The sequence below is a fragment of the Sciurus vulgaris genome (assembly GCF_902686455.1).
Source record: "Sciurus vulgaris genome assembly, chromosome: 5".
In the NCBI taxonomy this organism is placed as follows: Eukaryota; Metazoa; Chordata; class Mammalia; order Rodentia; family Sciuridae; genus Sciurus; species Sciurus vulgaris.
Window position 1 is genome coordinate 174239031 of NC_136465.1, and position 19723 is coordinate 174258753.

The following is a 19723-nucleotide window of genomic DNA, read 5'->3' on the forward strand; positions in this document are numbered from 1 at the left end:
GAAGCGGGGTTGTGGAAGTGGGCGTGTCAACATGACAGGAAGAAGGGCGCGCTGTGCGTGATGACGTACGGGGCGTTGATTGGGGGAGAGAACGGAAGTTGGAGCGTACGTGCTGCCCGCTATCTGTAAAAGTTGATCTCTACCCTGCTGCAGAGGTAGGCTGTCGCCCCGCTGTCCTTGCCGTGGGACCGCGCTCACCGCTAGTGTGCAAACCTGAGTGTAGAGACAGCCTCTGAACCCCGCTTCTTCGCGGGAGGCGGCATCCGGCCCTGGAGGCCTGCCGGCGTGGGAGACCTCCTTGGGCGTGTCTGATTGAGGGGTTGGGGTAGATTTGGGGGCGGAACGAGGACGTGTTGATCGGCTAGATAACCGAGTAACCATCGCAGTCCATATATGGAGCAGGAGGCGGGACCTCCAGGGTCTGCCCCGCGATGCATCAGAGAGGTTGCCTCTGGCCCTGAAGCGTCCGTAAGGGGTAGCTAAGGTGAAGCTGCTGCTTGATTGCTCCCCTTGTCCATTTCCCAGTGCATCCCAACGAATGAAAGGCAGGGATCCATCCTCCACATTATTCACTAGTAACCCCGAGCTTTTATAACAGTTCTTAAAAGAACCTAAGAGTCGATATTTTTTTCTTTAAATTTTGTTACTTATCTGAACTTATTTCACATAGTGAGCAGAAACCATTATGTCAGGGTGGGAGTCTTACTACAAAACCGAGGGCGATGAAGAGGAAGAAGAAAAAGAGGAAAGCCCTGAAGCAGGTGGTAAGTGGCTTTAACATGTAGTGCCGTTCTGTATGTAGAACAAAGGACCTTCCCTGCTTGCTCCTGGAAGGACTTTGTAACCTAATGGCCCACCTTTCTCCCCAAATAATCTGAAATAGTTTTCTTCCTTTGAGCTTTGCAGAGCTACCCTAGGCTCTGTTATTCTGATTCTGTTCTGTGAGATATTTATAGTCTTAAATTTTACTGGGCACTGGTAGACTGATATCATTTGAGCTCCAGTAAGTGACCCTATTCATGGGTATCTTGTCGTGTTACATAACTCAGATAAGACCCTTTCTCACCTGATAAAGGAGTTTTATTCATTCCAGCACCTCAATATAAAAATACCTTTACCTTACAGCAACTACAGCAATGGAAGAGTAAACATTGACAACATGGATTTCAAAAGAGTGATTCCTTCATGATAGCTTCCAGGTTTAGGAGTATCTGTGTGTGTTCAGGCAACACAGTATTATTCAAGTAGTGTATTCAAGCAAATCAGTAACACATAGGGGAGGAAGAGAAATAAAGGGTACATGTAATCTATATACTAGTTAATTTGATTCCTGGATAGAAAATTTTATTTTATCTAAAAAAATTTGTAATCTGTATGCCTATCACTCTACCACAATCAACCATTACCATAACTTTGGCTCTTTTTTTGAGATAGGGCCTTGCTTTGTTTCTTAGGCTGGTCTTGAACTACTAGACTCAAGTCATCTGCCTGTCTCATCCTCCTTAGTAGCTGGGCCATAGGCCTATTCTACCATGCCCAACTTCTTTGGAAATTTGAATAGCTCATTTATGCATTTTTTGGATCTGTTTCCTAAATATACATACATGCACATTTTTCTTCGTATCTGATTTTTATATTATTGTAATCATAGTATATGTACATTTTCTCACTTTAACTTACACCATCTTCTTCCAAAAAAAATTTTTTTTGAATGTACAATTTTGTGTTCTGCCTTTTTTCTTTTTGTATCATAGAAGTATCTTTCCATGTTTGAACTACATATACGTAGTCTTTATGACTTGTTTATTTGGTGGTACTGGGGATTGAACCTAGGTGCTTAACTACTGAGTTATAACCCCAGTGCTTTTTATTTTTTATTTTGGACAGGGTCTCACTAAGTTGCTGAGGGTTTTGCTCAGTTTCTGAGGCTGGCTGTTACTTTGCAATCCTCCTGCCTCATAACTCATTTAAAATATATAATAATTTATTAATTCAGTCTATTTCCTGAAGGACATTTTAAGTTATTTTCAATTTCTTTAATAAACAACATCATAGTAAATTTTATTTTATTTTTTTACAAGGAGAGGGATCAAACCTTGGCATGCCAGGCAGCATTCTACCACTGGGTCATATCTCCAGGCCAACATTGTAATAAATTTTGTATTTTTCCATATCTTAATAAGATAGAATGTTAAAAGGTAGAATTTACCAGATCAAGGTAACTTTTTTTTTTTTTAATTTTTATTTATTTTTTTAGATGTTGATAGACCTTTATTTTATTCATTTATTTATATGTGGTGCTGAGACTCAAACCCAGTGCCTCACACATGCTAGGCAAGTGCTGTAACACTGAGCCACAACCCCAGCACTCAAGGTAACTTTTGCTTAAGGATTTTGACACATTTTGTTCTCCAAAAGGTGGCTAATTGAATTTATTGTATTAAGTAGCATCAATGTCAAAAAGGAAGATAATTAGACGTATACCATTTTATGAAAAAAAAAGAAAAAGAAAACATCACAGCTGGGCATGGTGGCACACTCCTGTAATCCCAGTGCCTTGGGAGGCTGAGGCAGGAGGATAGAAAGTTCAAGACCAGCCTCAGCTATTTAGTAAGACCCTAATTAACTTTAGTAAGACCCTTTCTCAAAATAAGGAGGAGCTCTGCGCAGTGGCACACAACTATAATTCTAGCAATTTGGGAGTCTGAGGCAGGGGGATTGTAAGTTCAAAGCCAGACTCAGTAATTTAGTGAGACCCTGTCTCAAAATAAAAAGGGTTGGGGATGTGGCTCAGTGGTTAAGCACCTCTGGGTTCAATATCCTGTATTGTATCTAAAAAGAACTTAAAAAAAACCCATATCACTTATGATATAGTCATGATGAAAAAAGAAAACTTGAATCTGATTAAACCACTCTAGGTCCTTAGTAAGGACAGCAGAGTACACCAAAAGATGTGGACGTTAATCTAGAACAAAAGAATGCAATCAGCAAAATCCAGAATGTGGAATAGTATATATGACAAAGCATTCTGGTGCTTTAAGAAATAAACTATAAGAAAAAATAGACTAAGGTTTCCAAAGCATTTTTATAGAAAGTCAAAACTAATGGTTAGCAGTATGGAGATTCCTCAGAAAGCTTGGAATGGTCCCACCATTTGACCCAGCTATCCCACTCCTTGGTTTATACCCAAAGGACTTAAAATCAGCATACTGCAGTGACACAGCCACATCAATGTTCATAGCAGCTCAATTCACAATAGCTAGATTATGGAACCAACCTAGATGCCCTTCAGTTGACGAATGGATAAAGGAACTGTGGTATATATACACAATGGAATATCACTCAACCATAAAGAACAATAAAATTATGGCATTTGCTGGTAAATGGATGAAGTTGGAAAATATGATAAGTAAAATAGGCCAGGCCCAAAAAACCAAAGGCCGAATGTTTTCTCTGATAAGTGGATGACAATATATAACGAGAGGGGGTGGCAGGGGGAAGAGAATTAAAAAAAAACAAAAACAAAAAAACAACTAATGGTTAGGGATGCACACTTGGATGATAAAATTATAATGAAAAGTTAAGGAAGTAATTACCAACAGTAAGGATCATGGTGACTTTGTGGGGAGGTGGGGATTGTAATTAGGAGAGAATATATGAAGGACTTCTGGGGTGACCAATAAGACTGATTTTCCTGACACTGATGGTTGTTTTAAGGATGTTCTCCTTATAAAAATTCATTAGATTATACTTTTGCTTTAGAGACTTTTCTCTATTTGTTTCTTATTAGTGTTGAATGTAAATATGAATACAAGGGTAAATGTTCCTTCCATTTATTTCCCCATAGGAGAATATAAATATTCAGGAAGAGATAGTTTGATTTTTTTGGTTGATGCCTCCATGGCCATGTTTGAATCTCAGGGTGAAGATGAATTGACTCCTTTTGATATGAGTATCCAGGTAAGACTATCTGTTTTTGTTTAGTTTTGTTTTGGGTATTTGTGATTGAACCCAGTGGCACTTTACTACTGAGCTACATCCAGCCATTTTTATTTTTATGTTTTTTTTTTTTTTTTTTTTTTTTTTGCGGTGCACGGAATTCAACCCAGGGCCTTGTGCTTATGAGGCAAGCACTCTATCAACTGAGCTATATCCCCAGCCACATGCAGCCTTTTTTAATTTTTTAATTTGAGACAGTATCTCACTAAGTTGTTTAGGGTCTCGCTGAGTTGCTGAGGCTGGCCTTGAACTTGCAACCCTGCTTTGGTCTCCCGAGTCATTGGGATTACAAGGGTGTGCCACCGTGCCTGGCAAAACTACCTTTTTATTTGATTAAAATATAGCAAAAAAGTATTGATACCACTTGAAAAATATGAACTCTTTGAAAAGCTTGAATGTTAAATAGCAGTTAGCCTATATATGCAGCCAAACAAACAAAGTAGCAGTTCTGGAGAGCAGTTCCATTTTAGTTTGGATTTGAATTTGGGACTCTACAACTACATTACTTCCACCTTTTGTCTTAGCCTGATAGTAGAAGTGGGCTTATTCTTCAAATATAGGATTATAAAAGAAAAAGGGAAGTAATGGTATTTATGGTATGAAGAAGAAGAGTCCTCTTGGGCTGAGGATGTAGTTCATTGATACAAATTATGCACAAGGCCACAGGTTGGATCCTCAGTACTGGAGGGAAAAAAAAAAAATTCTTGTAAGTGATATTTGGGAGTTGAACACTACTTGCTGAAAAATGTTACTAAAACAAAAAGACAACCCCAATTTTAATATAGGCAAAGAACTTGAATAGACATTTCTCCAAAGATATACAGGTGACCAAAAAGCACAAGAAAAATGCAACAGCTTTAGTCATTAGGGAATGCAAATCTAAACCACAGTGAGATACCTCTTTATATCTACTAATATGGCTATAATTATAAAAGAAAAAAAGAAAGAAAAGAAATAAGAGTAACCAGGCACGGTGGCACTGCCCTATAATCGCAGCTGCTTGGGAGGCTGAGGCAGCAGAATCATGAGTTTGAGGACAGCCTGGACATAGGAAAAAAAAAAAATTTTTTTTCAATTTTTAAAAAAGGGCTAGTGGGACTAGGTGCAGTGACATGCACACCTATAATCCCAGTGGCTCAGGAGGCTGAGGCAGGAGGATTGTGAGTTCTAAGCCAGCCTCAGCAATGGCAAGGTGCTAAGCAACTCAATGAGACCCTGTCTCTAAGTAAATTACAAAATAGGGATGGGGATGTGACTCAGTAGTTGAATGCCCCTGAGGTCAATCCCTGGTGCCAAAAAAAAAAAAAGGGGGCTAGGGATGTGACTCAGTGGTAGAACCCTCTTGGGTTCAACTCCAGTACTGCACCAAAAAACAAAACAAACAAAAAAGAAATGTTGATGAGGCTGTGGAGAAATTGGAATCCTTATACATTCATCACTGGGAATGTAACATGGTGCAGCTGGTATGGTGAACAGTATGGCAATTTGGAATCGAACAAAAACTTGAGTTCTAATTTGCATACAAACAGGTCTTACAGTTGATCAGTCAGAATACCTTGCATATAAAAAAAAGAATTTTAAAAAAATCTGTACTTGGGGTGGGGGGAAGGGAAAAAATAACAGAAGGAATCAAACAACATTACTCTATGTAAATTTATGATTACACAAATGGTATGCCTTTACGCCATGTACAAACAGAAACAACATGTATCCCATTTGTTTACAATAAAAAAAAAATACATTATAAAAAAAAAATCTGTACTTTAAAGCAATTGTTCTCAAACTTGCACTTATGTAAGAATCACCTGCAAGGCATTAAAATACACAGTCTGGCAGTCTTCACGCCTGTAATTCCAGCAATTTGGGTGACTGAGACAGTAGGATGGAAAGTTATAGGCCAGCTTGGGCAACTTTGTGAGACTCCCACCCCATCTCAAAATAAAATATAAAAAGGACTGGGGATGTATCTCAGTGGTAGAGTACCCCTGGCTTCAATCTTCAGTACCACACACACAAAAATAAAAAGACACAGACTACTTTACCTCAGATTCAAAATTTCCAGTTCTGTAGGTCTGGTGTAGGAACCAAGAATTTGCATTTCCAGTCTGGGCATGGTGGCATATACTTGTAATCCCAGGTAATTGGGAGGCTGACGCAGGAGGATTGCAATTTTGAAACTAGCCTGGGCAATTTTGCAGGACCTTGTCTCAAAAGTAAATAAAAAGTACTGAGGATGTTGCTCAGTGACAGAGTACTTGCCTAGCATGTGCAAGGTCCTGGGTCCAATCCTCAGTGCTAGGGAAAAAAACAAAAAGAATTTGCATTTCCAGGAACTTGTTGATGTTACTGATTTGGAGACCACAGTTCGAGGAGAGCTGCTTTAATGTTTTTTGTATTACAGAACTCTTTGAGGTTATTATGAAAGCTATGTACTTTTCTCTCCCAAAAAGATAGCACTCATCATTCTACATATAATTACAAAGGGTTCATGGAAAATTTTAAGCCTAAAGACCACAAAAGAAAAGGTAGTGTTAGATTCCAAATAGATGAGCGATTCACCAGTGAGCACAATGTATTTGTTAACAAGCAATGAAAGGACATTTTCTAAGATTCTGTTTTAGTTTTGTTTTCTCATATTGTCCTTGTGCAAGGGCCATGCTAATCTCTGTATCATTTCAATTTAATCTATGTGTCACAAAAGAGAGCACAGTTTTGTTTGTTTTTATGTTGTTTGAAAATTTTTTAGGTATTGCTGTATAGGGAATTGAACCTAGGGCCTCATGTCACTCCAATGACCTACATCCCCAGCTCACCCTGCAATCCTCCACTTTTTTAAAATTTTGAGATAGGGTCTAGCTAAGTTGCCCTGGCTGGCCTGTGACTTGCAATCCTCTTCTTGCAATCCTCCTGCCTCAAGCCTCCTGGTAGCTGGGATTGTAGGTATGTGCTGCCATGCCCAGCTTGTTTTTGTATTTTCATTCTTAGAATCTAAAAGGAGTTTTAACCAAATTCTTGTAAACATTTGTAGACTGCTTCATAAATAGATTAAAATGTTTATAGAAATAACTACTCGCCATGCAGATTATTGTCACTGACTAGCCATAATGTAAGTTTTTCATCTAAGGAGAGACTTGCTGTAGAGGAAGGCCAGTTAGAGGTTCAGGCAGGACATGAAGAGTGTCACCATGGTTGGTTATTATTCAACTTTGCAGATTCAGAAACAGTTTTATTGTTGCCTCAGAATGAAACAGGCCCAAAGTGGACCAACTCTTCTGAGACCCGATCTACCAGATGCTGATGTTAGTTCATATGGGGACAGACCTTTCCTGTGACTGGAACACTGATGTCTGTAATTGTGTAATTTTATTTTAAAGGATGCTGTTTAAGTAACATATACTTACTGTTAATTTAAGCTTTGTAATTAGCTGTGTAAACTATTTCTTGGTGTCAGAATACTTTAGGAAAGATCAGGTGACCTGTCAAACTCACCCATTAAGTGAGTGACATAAGTGGGATACAACTCAGGGCTTCTGATTCCATTATTGGGCTTTTCTTCCCCTTATAGCCTAGTCTGTTCCCTGAGGAGATCCATGTTTTTAATTTTCTGGTTTCTTATAGTAGGGACTGCGTTGTGGGTTTCTTATATTTTTGTTTTGATATTGCTGGGGATTGAACCTGGCCTCATGCATACCAAGCAGTCACTCTGCTGAGCCCAGTGACCCATACCTAGGGACTGCTTGTAAATCTATTATAAACATAGCACTTTGTGTTTGTTATAACTTGATATATATGCTTGTCACTCTCTGATTCAGGAACCTTCTGAAAGTAGGGGTTATGTCTTATTGTAGTGCTATGTATAAATTCAGCCAGGACATGTTGAGCACCTATTATATGCCAGGAACTTATAGAACTTTAGTGTTAAGTAAATATTCATCGAATTTTAATTTTTTCAGTGTATCCAGAGTGTATATGCCAGTAAGATCATAAGCAGTGATCGAGATCTCTTGGCAGTGGTATTCTATGGTACCAAGAAAGACAAAAGTTCAGTGAATTTCAAAAATATTTACGTCTTACAAGAGTTGGATAATCCAGGTCAGTAATGTTGTAAGGTCAGCATTTCCCTTACATGAGAATGTCACTACCTTGAACAAAGAGGACTGTGGAGGAGAAAGCAGGTTCCATCTTGTTAAGGAGTCTGCTCTCCTACAAGGGGTCCTTGCTGGTATGCAGACTTGTGCTCTATGTGTTGAACAGCTGTGGGGTGAGAAAGGGACCCTGGCCCTTCTGTTACTCCATGGTGAAGGTGACCACTGACTCTCTTCTGGTTTTTCTGTCCATTTGATTCCTTGCCTTTAATCAGGTGCAAAACGAATGCTAGAGCTTGACCAGTTTAAGGGGCAGCAGGGAAAAAAACATTTTCAAGACCTAATTGGCCATGGATCTGACTACTCATTGAGTGAAGTGCTGTGGGTCTGTGCCAACCTCTTTAGCAATGTCCAGTTCAAGATGAGTCATAAGAGGATCATGCTGTTCACCAATGAAGATGACCCCCATGGCAATGACAGTTCAAAAGCCAGCCGGGCCAGGACCAAAGCTAGTGATCTCCGTGACACAGGTGGGCCTTTTTCTTATTCTTTTAAATTGGCACTTAATTTTATTGATTTCTTATTTATTTATTTATTTGTTGTAGTTGTAGATAGACAGAATGTCTTTATTTTATTTGTTTATTTTTTCATGTGGTGCTAAGGATTGAATCCAGTGCCTCACATATGCTAGGCAAGTGCTCTGCCCCTGAGCTAGAGTCCCAGCCCAATTTTAATGCTTTCTTTATATTTTTTCCTTTATTTTAATCATTTATTTATATGTGGTGCTGCGAATCAAACCCAGTGCCTCACACATGCAAGTGCTCTGCCCCTGAGCCCCAGCCCAGCCCTGTTGCTTTCTTTATAGCTGATCTCAAGCATTTGCTTTTCACCCTCCAGAGTCAAATGAAAGAATGACGTAAAGCCAGGGAAAGACACCTGTGTACCATTAACACTGAAAACGACCATGCCAGAGACATGGCCTACTCTGCAGACTGAGGTGGTAGTATCACTTGAGCCCATGGGATATGAGGCCAGCCTGAGTGACATAGTAGACCCAGTCTCAAGAAAAAGAAGAAGAACATGACCTTATTATGCTGTCTAAAGGACTGTACTAAGTAATCTCATACTAGACAAGGGTGCCAAAAACTTAAAATGGAGAAAAGACAACCTCTTCAACAAATGGTGCTGGGAAAACTGGAAATCCATATGCAGTAAAATGAAACTAAACCCCCACCCTGTACAAAACTCAACTCAAAATGGATCAAGTATCTAGGAATTAGACCTGAGACCTTTCACCAAATAGAAGAAAAAGTAGGCCCGAATCTCCATCATGTTGGCTTAGGACCAGACTTCCTTAACAAGACCCCCATAATGCAAGAAATAAAAGCAAGAATCAATAAATGAGATAGATTCAAACTAAAAAGTTTTTTCTCAGCACAGGAAACAATCAACAATGTGAAAAGAGAGCCTACAGAGTGGGAGAAAATCTTTTCCACACACACTTTGGACAGAGCACTCATCTCCAAAGTTTATAAAGAACTTAAAAAATGTTACACCCAAAATACAAAGAACCCAATCAATAAATGGGCTAAGGAAATGCGCAGACACTTCACAGAAGAAGATGTATAGGTAATCAACAAATATATGAAAAAGTGCTCAGCATCCCTGGTAATTAGAGAAATGCAAATTAAAACCACCCTAAGATTTCATCTAACTCCAATTAGAATGCTATTATCAAGAACACAAGGGCTGGGGAGATAGCTCAGTTGGTAAAGTGCCTGCCTTCCAGGCACAGGGCCCTGGGTTCGATTCCCAGCACCGCCAAAAAAAAAAAAAAAAAAAAAAAAAAAAAAAAAAACAAACAAAAATAAATTTTGGCATGGATGTGGGGAAAGAGGCACACTCATACATTGCTGGTGGGGATGCAAATTGGTATAGCCACTCTGAAAAGCAGCGTGGAGATTCCTCAGAAAGCTTAGAATGGACCCACCATTTGACCCAGCTGTCCTACTCCTCGGTTTGTATCCAAAGGACTTCAAATCAGCATACTACAGTGATGCAGCCACATCAGTGTTCATAGCAGCTCAATTCACAGTAGCTAGATTGTGGAGCCAACCTAGAAGCCCTTTAATTGACGAATGGATAAAGAAACTGTGGTATATCTATACAATGGAATATTACTCAACCATAAAGAACAATAAAATTATGGCATTTGCTGGTAAATGGATAAAGTTGGAAAATATCATGCTAAGTGAAATAAGCCAAGCCCAAAAAACCAAAAGCCGAATGTTTTCTCTGATAAGTGCATGACAATATATAACGATGGGGTGGGTAGCGGGGGGAAGAGAAGAATGAAGGAACTTTGGATGGTGTAGAGGAAAAAGGGGTGGGAGGGGGTGGGGATGGAAAAGCAGTAGACTGAAACAGATAGTAGTACCCTATATATATGTGTGATTACATGAATGGCGTGAATATACATTGTGTACAACCATAGAAATGAAAAGTTGTGCCCCATTTGTGTACAATGAATCAAAATGTTTGTCTATAAAAATAAAACATTTTAATAAAAAAAATAAAGGACTATACTAGAGTCCTTGAGCTTACTACCAGAGCAAGCTTGTCTTGACTTTTTTTTTTTTTTTTCCTAAACTGGGGTTTAAACCCAGGTGTGCTCTACCACTGAGCTACATGTCTAGCCCTTATTTTTTATTTGTTTTTAGACAGGGTCTTGCTAGGTTGTCATATCTGGCTCAGCCTTCTGAGTGGCTGGGATTATAGGCTTGGGCCACCATATCCTGCACTTCTCCTGATTTTAATGTTACCTTGAAGGATGCTTATTTGAGTAAGTTTTCTCAAGTAATTATAGCAGCTAATTTATTTAGCCACTTTCTTTAATTCTTGAAAATGTTAATTGAATTTGGTGGGGGCTGCTTTTAAAAGCATATTTGTATTTAACTGAAAAGAATTCTCAAGCTGGACGTGTTGGCCCATGCCTGTAGTCCCAGCTACTCAGGAGGGTGAGGCAAAAGATTGCTTGAGTCCAGGAGTTTAGGGCTGGTCTGGGCAATGTAGCGAGATCCCCATCTCTTTTCTTTTCTTTTTTTTTTTTTTGGTACTGGAGATTAAACTCAGGGGCACTCACCCACTGAGCCACATCCCCAGCCCAATTTTGTATTTTATTAAGAGACAGGGCCTCAGTGAGTTGCTTAGCATCTTGCTGCTGTTTTGAACTCGAAATCCTGCTGCCTCAGCCTCCTGAGCCACTAGGATTACAGGTGTGCACTACCTCACCTGGCCGAGATCCCTAGCTCTTAAAAAAAAAAATTCCCACTTACTGAAAATTATTTTTTCTTCCTTATTTTTGTCTGTGTACCAGGAATCTTCCTTGACTTGATGCATCTGAAGAAATGTGGGGGCTTTGACATATCCTTGTTCTACAGAGATATCATCAGCATAGCAGAGGATGAGGATCTTGGAGTTCACTTTGAGGAATCAAGCAAGTTGGAAGACCTGTTGAGGAAAGTTCGTGCCAAAGAGACCAGGAAGCGAGTGCTGTCCCGGTGAGCACTAAGCCCACGTCACTGTCCCCAGGTCCCAAGCAAATGACCAGTAATGTGTTACTTTGACTTCCCTGTGCTCTGCCACTGTCCCACTGTGTTCCAAAACACCAGCTTTATGAGGATAGCACAGTCTGATTGCTTCTCCAGTATAGCACAGTTCTCCATTTCCTTGTGGCCTAAATGAATCCTCAACTGTACTCACTAGTACTCTGTTTGCTTTCTTCTGTGTTGATAATCACAGTAACACCCAACTCATTAGGTAATTGTGAAGAATAAATGAAAAAAAAATGTATCAAACAGGTTATATGAAGCAAAACCTCAATAAATGTTTGTTATCATCATTGTTAAAAGTGTATTCTAAAAAAAAAAATGTATTATTCTAAAGATTGAGGCAGGATGATTACAAATTTGAGGCTAGACTCAGCAACATTGCAAGACCTTATCTAACAATAAAAAATAAAAAGGGCTGGGGATGTAGCTCAATGGTAAAGCATCCCTGGGTTCAGTCCCCAGTACTGCATCACATACACAAACAAAAAAAATTTGTCTTCATTTAGTCAGGCATGGTGGTCCACGCCTATGATCCTAACTTCTCAGAAGGCCGCGGCAGGAGGATCTCAAGTTTGAGGCCTGCTGGGCAACTTAGTCTCTCAAAGTAAAACATAAAAAGGACTGGGGATGTAGCTCAGTGGTTGAATGCTTTTCTAGCATGCACAAGGTCCTGCTTTCAATCCTTAGTACCAGATAACAACAAAACAGTATTATTCTGATCTCTTATAAACTTGAGCCCAATAGGAACCAGATTATTAGATTGTCTTCTTTCAAAGAATCTTGATATTAGAATCCTAAGGGCTTCTCAATGTTTCTTCCTAAGAAGAATCTGACTTTTTTTTTTTTTTTTTTTGCGGTACTGGGGATCAAACTCAGGGCCTTGTGCTTGCGAGGTGAGCACTCTACCAGCTGAGCTATCTCCCCAGCCCAGAATCTGACTTTTGTTTCATTTTATTTTTATTTTCTTGTAGTGCTGGGGATGGAACCCAGGATCATGTGTATGCTAGGCAAGGGTTCTTTCTTCCACTGAGCTACAAGCCCCAGCCCCAGGCTTCCTTTTCGACTGGACTTCTGAGTTACATCCTTAGTTCCAATTGTTCTTTATCATTATTCTAAGTAGTTAATATATTTTGAAACTAATTTTTGTAATTTAGACTTTGGGGGTGGTAGTATAGCAAATTCCATTGTATTATTAAAATACATTTAGAACTTGTTTAGTATTTTTGTGGAGAATAAAGCAAATTGAAACTTGAGTGTCTTGAAGGAATTGTCGATAGGAGAATACAAAGTCTTTTTTTTTTTTTAAAGTACTGGGGCTTGAATCCAGGGGTGCTTTACCCCTGAGCTACATCCTGAGCCCTTTTTTAAAAAATTTTATTTGGAGAGAAGAGTCTTGCTAGGTTGCTTAGGGCCTCACTAAGTTGCTGAGTCTGAACAGGCTGTAGTGGCTCATGCCTGTAATTCCAGTGGCTCAGGAGGCTGAGGCAGGAAAATCACATGTTTGAAGCCAGTGTCAGCAACTTAGTGAGGCTGTAAGCAACCAAGTGAGACTGCATCTCAAGATAAAAAATAAAATGGGGTGGGGATGTGCCCTGGTGGTTAAGCGCCCTAGAGTTCAATCCCTGGAACAGCCAAAAAAAAGAAGTTGCTGAGGCTGGCCTTGAACTTGGAATCCTCCTGCCTCAGCCTCCTAAACTGCTGGGATTATAGGCATGGGCCATGATACCTGGTTTTTTATACAGTCTGAGTCCATGCTTTCATTTTTCTCTCAGGTTAAAGTTTAAGCTCAACAAGGATATAGCGTTTACTGTAGGCATTTATAACTTGGTCCAGAAGGCTCACAAGCCTTTTCCAATGAGGCTGTATCGGGAAACAAATGAACCAGTGAAAACCAAGACCCGGACATTTAATGTAAATACAGGCAGTTTGCTCCTGCCTAGCGACACCAAGAGATCTCAGGTAGGTCAATATGCTTTCTTACCAAATAGTCTCCTGTTGAAGAGTTAAAGGGGGGTTGGGGGAGAGACAGTGATTAACCTAACCAGTTACATCACTTTCATGTGTGCATCTTTCTATTCAAGATATTAAGACCCAAAATCAGGGTAGCTCAATGGTAGAGTATTTGTCTAATATGTGCCAGGCCCTGAGTTCAATCCCCAGTACTGCAAAAAGGAAAAGAAAAAGACAGTCATTACACTTTAAAACTATGGCATTTGGATCAGTGAAATCCTGAGAGCTAGAGAGCTAAACAGCACCAGCATTTGTAAGAGATGTCAGTGGAAGCTTCAGCCCTGGACCACTCAGCACATGCCACGCGAACGGTCTAACTCCTTAATCAAGTGCAATGGCAGAAAGTACTTCCTACTTAACTAGGGAGATGAGAAACTCGTAACATTTTAGGTATGAGGTGAACTTTTTTAAAGAGAATTTTTTTTTTGCTAGATAAATAAGAAATTTCCTATGCTTTGAAATGACATACATCTGCCTTTCTGAACCTGAAAATACAAAACATTCTTTCCTCATCTTCTCACCTATATTCAATCTATAGAAGGATTTGACCTTGAAAATTGAATGAGTCATCAATTGAATCAGTCATTATTTGCTTGTTTTTTAAATCATGAAAAATGTGGGAGAGAATCAGATTTTTTGCATAAGTTGAGTTCAGGACCTAGAAGTGTGACTAAATACTATTTTGATTGAACCCATGAGATGTTTTTTAAAGCACAGATTTTGGGCTGGTGTTGTGGCTCAGTGTTAGCGTGCTCACCTAGCATGCTTGAGGCCCTGGATTTGATCTCAGCACCATATAAAAATAAAATGAAGATATTGTATCCACCTACAACTTAAAAAAATACATATATATGTACACACACACATATAAAGAGTTGCTCAGTTGATAATAAGCAAGCATTAAAAAAATAAGACACAGATTTCAAAATAGTATGTTAGCTTCTTTTTGAAGGAGCAGAAAATAAGCATTTTCTTCTTCCATTTTGAAAGTAACTCATATTTCATGTGGTTTATTCACAGGCAGTAACTCTTATGGCTACTGAGTTTCTTTCTTGATCCAGGGTGCCTGAAAACACCTGGAGGGCTCTCTTGTTCATAAAACTCAAATTTGGTATTACTCAGTTCTGTTATCCCAGGATCAAAATGCAAACAGTTTGGAAGTAATACTTAAGATATGTGTGTGTGTCTGTGTGTCTGCCTTCCACACTAACTGGGACCTAACCTGGTACCAACCTAGGTACTCTCATTCCATAAATAAGCTTGGTTTGAGCATCCTTTGTATGTCAGGGATGGGGCTGGGCTCAGTGAGGGAAGGAATAAATACCTGAAGAATATGGCCTTTGGCACCAGGAATATCTGGGTTTAAAGCCCAATGTAGTTGTATAACCTGGAATGTTACCCAACCATTGGGCTTCAGTTTACTCTATTGAGTAGATTGTTTGCAGTACAGGGAATGGAATCCAAGGCTGTATCTTTTTTTTTTTTTTTTTAGTAGATGGACGCAATACTTTTAATTTTTTAATGTGGTGTAGTGCCTCACACATGCTAGCCAAATGCTCTACTACCCCACGGCTTCTTAAATGCTAAGCAAGTGCCATACCACTGAGCTAAATCCCTAGCCCTTTCTCAGTTTTTAATGTCTGCCTCCTGGGATTGTTACAGAACATCAATTAGATGACAAAGTAAAGTACCTGGCAGTCACTCAGTAAATGTTAATTCCCGGTTGTAAGAAGAGGATACACTAGTGAGCCATCTTGCTTAAAGAGAGCTGATTTTAACTTGCTGGTGTCCTGTGGCCACCAGTTTGCGTTTCCATGTAGCCTCCATGTGGCCCTTACTTCTTCCCTGTAGACCTATGGGAGTCGTCAGATTGTACTAGAGAAAGAGGAAACAGAAGAGCTGAAGCGGTTCGATGAACCAGGTTTGATTCTCCTTGGCTTTAAGCCCTTGCTAATGCTGAAGAAGCACCATTACCTGAGGCCCTCCCTGTTTGTTTACCCCGAGGAGTCCCTGGTAAACGGTAAGTGGCATAGGCCAAGAATGAGTGAAGGACTCTGACACAGGACAGTTTATGGAGCCACATTTCCTGACTGGGTGCTGCTTGGACGCTGTGTAGGAGATGTTAATGGGGTATTTTGGAAGTGTTTCATGTTCAAATTTGGGCATTTGGGACTAGACAAAATTAAAGAGATTTTTTCAGTACCCTTGGTATACTGACATGCACTGAGAAAATCCAGAAGGGGCTATGAAATTGAGGATTTTTAAAACATTTTTTCTGTGGAATTATTTGCGGCATCAGATAATAGAGCAAAAAAACCCAAAGCGCCTCAGCCTTTTCTCTGTTAGTGGGTATTAAAGATGATGTGAACTCTGCTATTATGTGTACTGGTTCTTTCCTTGGTTTAGTAGGAGCCCCCCAGGTTGGACCTGATTAGGTTTTCCTTAATGCCTGGGGCTCATGCCGTTAGCATAATGTGAGTAAAGTGAGCTGACATTAATAATTCATACTCCTAAAAGGAGTGTTTGAGGATTCCAGTCTGGTTCCTTTCCTTTCTTTTCATTTCTGTGCCTCTCCTGCCCCCACATTTCCTTCATCTTTGGGTTCTACACCCTTTACCTATGGAGGTATCTTTAAAGAAAATGGAAGAGAAATTGTAGGGTTATGCCATGGGCTAAGAGGGAAGAGAGGAAGAAAGCTCTTTAGGACGTAGGCCACTGAGACCTGTGTTTTCTAGGGAGCTCAACTCTGTTCAGTGCTCTGCTGGAGAAGTGTCTGGAGAAGGCCGTCATAGCAGTGTGCAGATACACACCCCGCAAGAACATCCCCCCTTATTTTGTGGCTTTGGTGCCACAGGAAGAAGAGCTGGATGACCAGAAAATTCAGGTGACTCCTCCAGGTATGTAACAGATTCCCAGGACTCCTGAACCTTGCCCATGCTTTTGAATCCCTCCAGAGGTCCTAACTCAGGCCTGCTGAATCACAGTTCCCAGGAATAAGGCCTGGGAAAGTGTGTTTTTAAGGTGTCTTAGGTGAATGATTTGCAACTAGGTAAGGCCTGTACAGGTTGGTTGTACAGTGCACAGTATACCTAGCTGTTCATGGCTGGTCCAGAATTGTCTACATACAGACTGTTTACAGGTCACTGACACAAGTTTGAGGCTTCACTGCTAACACCTTTTCTTTACTGAAAGCCATTGTCACCCCTTATAATGCTTAATGTGTGATTTATGTCCTATATTCACCACAGTAGTGGAAAGAACATGGATTTTTGAAGTCCGACTTGACTTTGTCTTGTGCTCATGTGTGTGAAAGCTTGCTTTCCTTTGTTTCAGATCCATCCCTGCCACTTGTTACCTCGCCAAGTGGCGAATAGCTTAATCTGTTTATATTCTTTATCTTAGAGATGGGAATTCTATAACACCTTTCACTTTTACATCTGAGATAAGTTACGATGCTAGTTCCAGGACTGAGAGGTATAGTTCAGTGTAGTTACAGTGTAGTTACTACACTGTATGATGTGTGAGGCCCTGGGTTTGATCAGCAGCACCAAGATGATAGTGGTGGTGGTGGTAGTGGTGGTGGGGATGGTGATGATGTGTAAGTGCCTAACAAAGTAGTTAGCCCATGCTACTCTTCCCTTCTCTAGCCATATGGATGAATAACTTTTTTTTTTTTTTTGAGCTTTGTGGGCATAGAGTTGCCCATTTGTATTCTTCCTTTAATATTTATTGGTTCTGATCTGTAACAATGTCTCTGTTTTAATTTCTGATAATAGTATTTTTTCTCTTTTTTTTTACTGAAAAATGCCATGTTTGATTAATATTTATCCATTATTTCCAGTTTTTTTTTTTTAATTTATTTTTTTTAATTGTAAACAAATGGGATACATGTTGTTTCTCTGTACATGGAGTAAAGGCATACTATTTGTGTAATCATAAATTTACATAGGGTAATGTTGTTTGATTCATTCTGTTATTTTTTCCCTTCCCTCCACCCCAATTTCCAGTCTTATTACTAAATATCAACCTTCTTTCATCATGTATCTTACCTCTTACAGATAAGGGAATCTGCATTTTTTTTTTTTTTTACACAAATGGGGTACAACTTTTCATTTCTATAGTTGTACCCAATGTAGATTCACACTATTCATGTGATCATACATGTACATAGGGTAATGTCTGTCTTAGTCCACTATCTTTCCTTCTCCCACCCCATTTCCCTCTACACAATCCAGAGTTCCTCCATTCTTCTCTTGCCACCCAACCCCCCCCCACCCGCCCCCATATTATGTATCATCATCCACTTAACAGAGGAAACATTCAGCCTTTGGGTTTTTGGGATTGGCTTATTTCCCTTAGCATTATGTTCTCCAACTCTATTCATTTACCAGCAAATGCAGTAATTTTATTCTTCTTTATGACTGAGTAGTACTCCATTGTGTATATATACCACATTTTCTTTATCCATTCACCAACTGAAGAATAGCTAACTTTATAAAGTAATTCTTAGATAAATTTTTAATCCTGGTCATCAGAATGCTCCGTGTTTAAGTTATTATCTCTCAGCTCCAGATTCACCCTGTTTGGCTCTGTGCTCCTAAGGCTAAGACTGTCCAAACCCAGGTAGCTCTCAGGCTGTGTTAATAGTATGTGCTAGAGGGAGGCCAGAGGCCAAAGTAGAGGTAAGGGACTTGCTCCTTCCTATTGACTTAATGCTGTCAGCATTGCAAGCAAAGTACCTTCATTTTGGCACTGGCAGTTGGTTATGGTGTCTAGATTTTTCAGTCCTTCTAGAACCAGCCAGTAACTATACCAAGATCAGCCTAATAACTTTTATCCCTTGCTTTTTTTTTTTTTTTTTTTTTTTTTTAAGCAGGTGTTGGAGGGTAGAGGAAAAAAGGAGAGACATTGAAGTTCAGAGGAGCTGGAAGTTAGCCCTCGAGTGGGAAGGCACTCTATTGGTTCTGGGGATTTAGCCCAGAGGTAGAAAGCCTGTATCGCATGCATAAGGTCTTGGGTTTCATCGCCAACACACTAAAAAAAAAAAAAAAAAAGGTGGGGGACTGAAACCAACCTCTGCTGCCAAGTATAGAGTCCTTCCTTGTTAGAGCAATATGGACAGGAGTAATAAATATATAGGAAGGGATAATTCCTCTTGCCTTCTGTTCTTCCTCTGGAGTCAGAGCACACTAGGCCACCAGGTGTCAGCTGGTAAAGGAGAAATGAGATTTGCAGGGCCCTAGCCACACTATTGCAGGACATAGAAGGGTGACTTTGGAACTGAGACAGACAATTACAACACAAATCTCAGAAAACCTATCTGCCTTTTTTAGGCTTTCAGCTTGTCTTCCTCCCCTATGCTGATGATAAACGGAAAGTGCCCTTTACTGAAAAAGTCATGGCCAACCCTGAACAGATAGACAAGATGAAAGCCATCGTTCAGAAGTTACGCTTCAAATACAGGTGAGCACTCAGCCAGTCTTGACTTTCTTCTGGAGCACCTCCTGAATTGTCTTAATAGAAATTCAAATTAGCCAGGTGTGGTGACACTTGCCTGTAATCTAGCCACTCCACAGGCCACAGCTGGAGGATCACAAGTTCAAGGCCAGCCTGGGCAACTTAGGGAGATCCTCCCATTTCAAAATTAAATTTTAAAAAGGTGGGGCTGGTGTTGAGGGTGTAGCTCAGTTGGTAGAGTGCTTGCCTAGCATGACAAAGCCTGGTGTTCAATTCCCCAGCCCACCAAAAAAAAAGCCAAAAAAGGTGGGGCTGGGGATATAGCTCAGTGGTAGAGCACTTAGCTCACATGCTGAAGCCCCTGGTTCCCTCCCCTAGTCACAAGAGAAAAAAAGAAAGAAAGAAAAGAAGGTCCAGTTAGGCATAGGCCAAGAGAATATGATTTTAACCTCTTTAGTTAACTTGTTAATCATGACTAATTATTGAGAACTTGTAAAAAACTACATTGAGAATGGAAGCTCTGGTCATACTGAAGAGCCTGGGACTGTGCTTGTGGACTTA

General features: G+C 39.9%; 1 protein-coding gene across 5 annotated transcripts in view; it reads left to right on the plus strand.

Annotated features, from left to right (window-relative positions):
* The window catches only part of XRCC6 (X-ray repair cross complementing 6), a 51717-nt gene that overhangs the window by 26331 nt on the left and 5663 nt on the right, over positions 1 to 19723 (plus strand). For 2 of the 5 annotated variants that reach the window (XM_079141213.1, XM_079141217.1), the window contains exons 1-10: positions 25 to 155; positions 671 to 764; positions 3848 to 3960; positions 7953 to 8091; positions 8360 to 8614; positions 11461 to 11644; positions 13468 to 13654; positions 15557 to 15725; positions 16441 to 16602; positions 19039 to 19168. In XM_079141213.1, the coding sequence (XP_078997339.1) occupies positions 686 to 764; positions 3848 to 3960; positions 7953 to 8091; positions 8360 to 8614; positions 11461 to 11644; positions 13468 to 13654; positions 15557 to 15725; positions 16441 to 16602; positions 19039 to 19168 (1418 nt within the window). In that variant the 5' untranslated portion in view covers positions 25 to 155; positions 671 to 685. The other 3 variants (XM_079141216.1, XM_079141215.1, XM_079141214.1) reach the window with 3 other exon arrangements.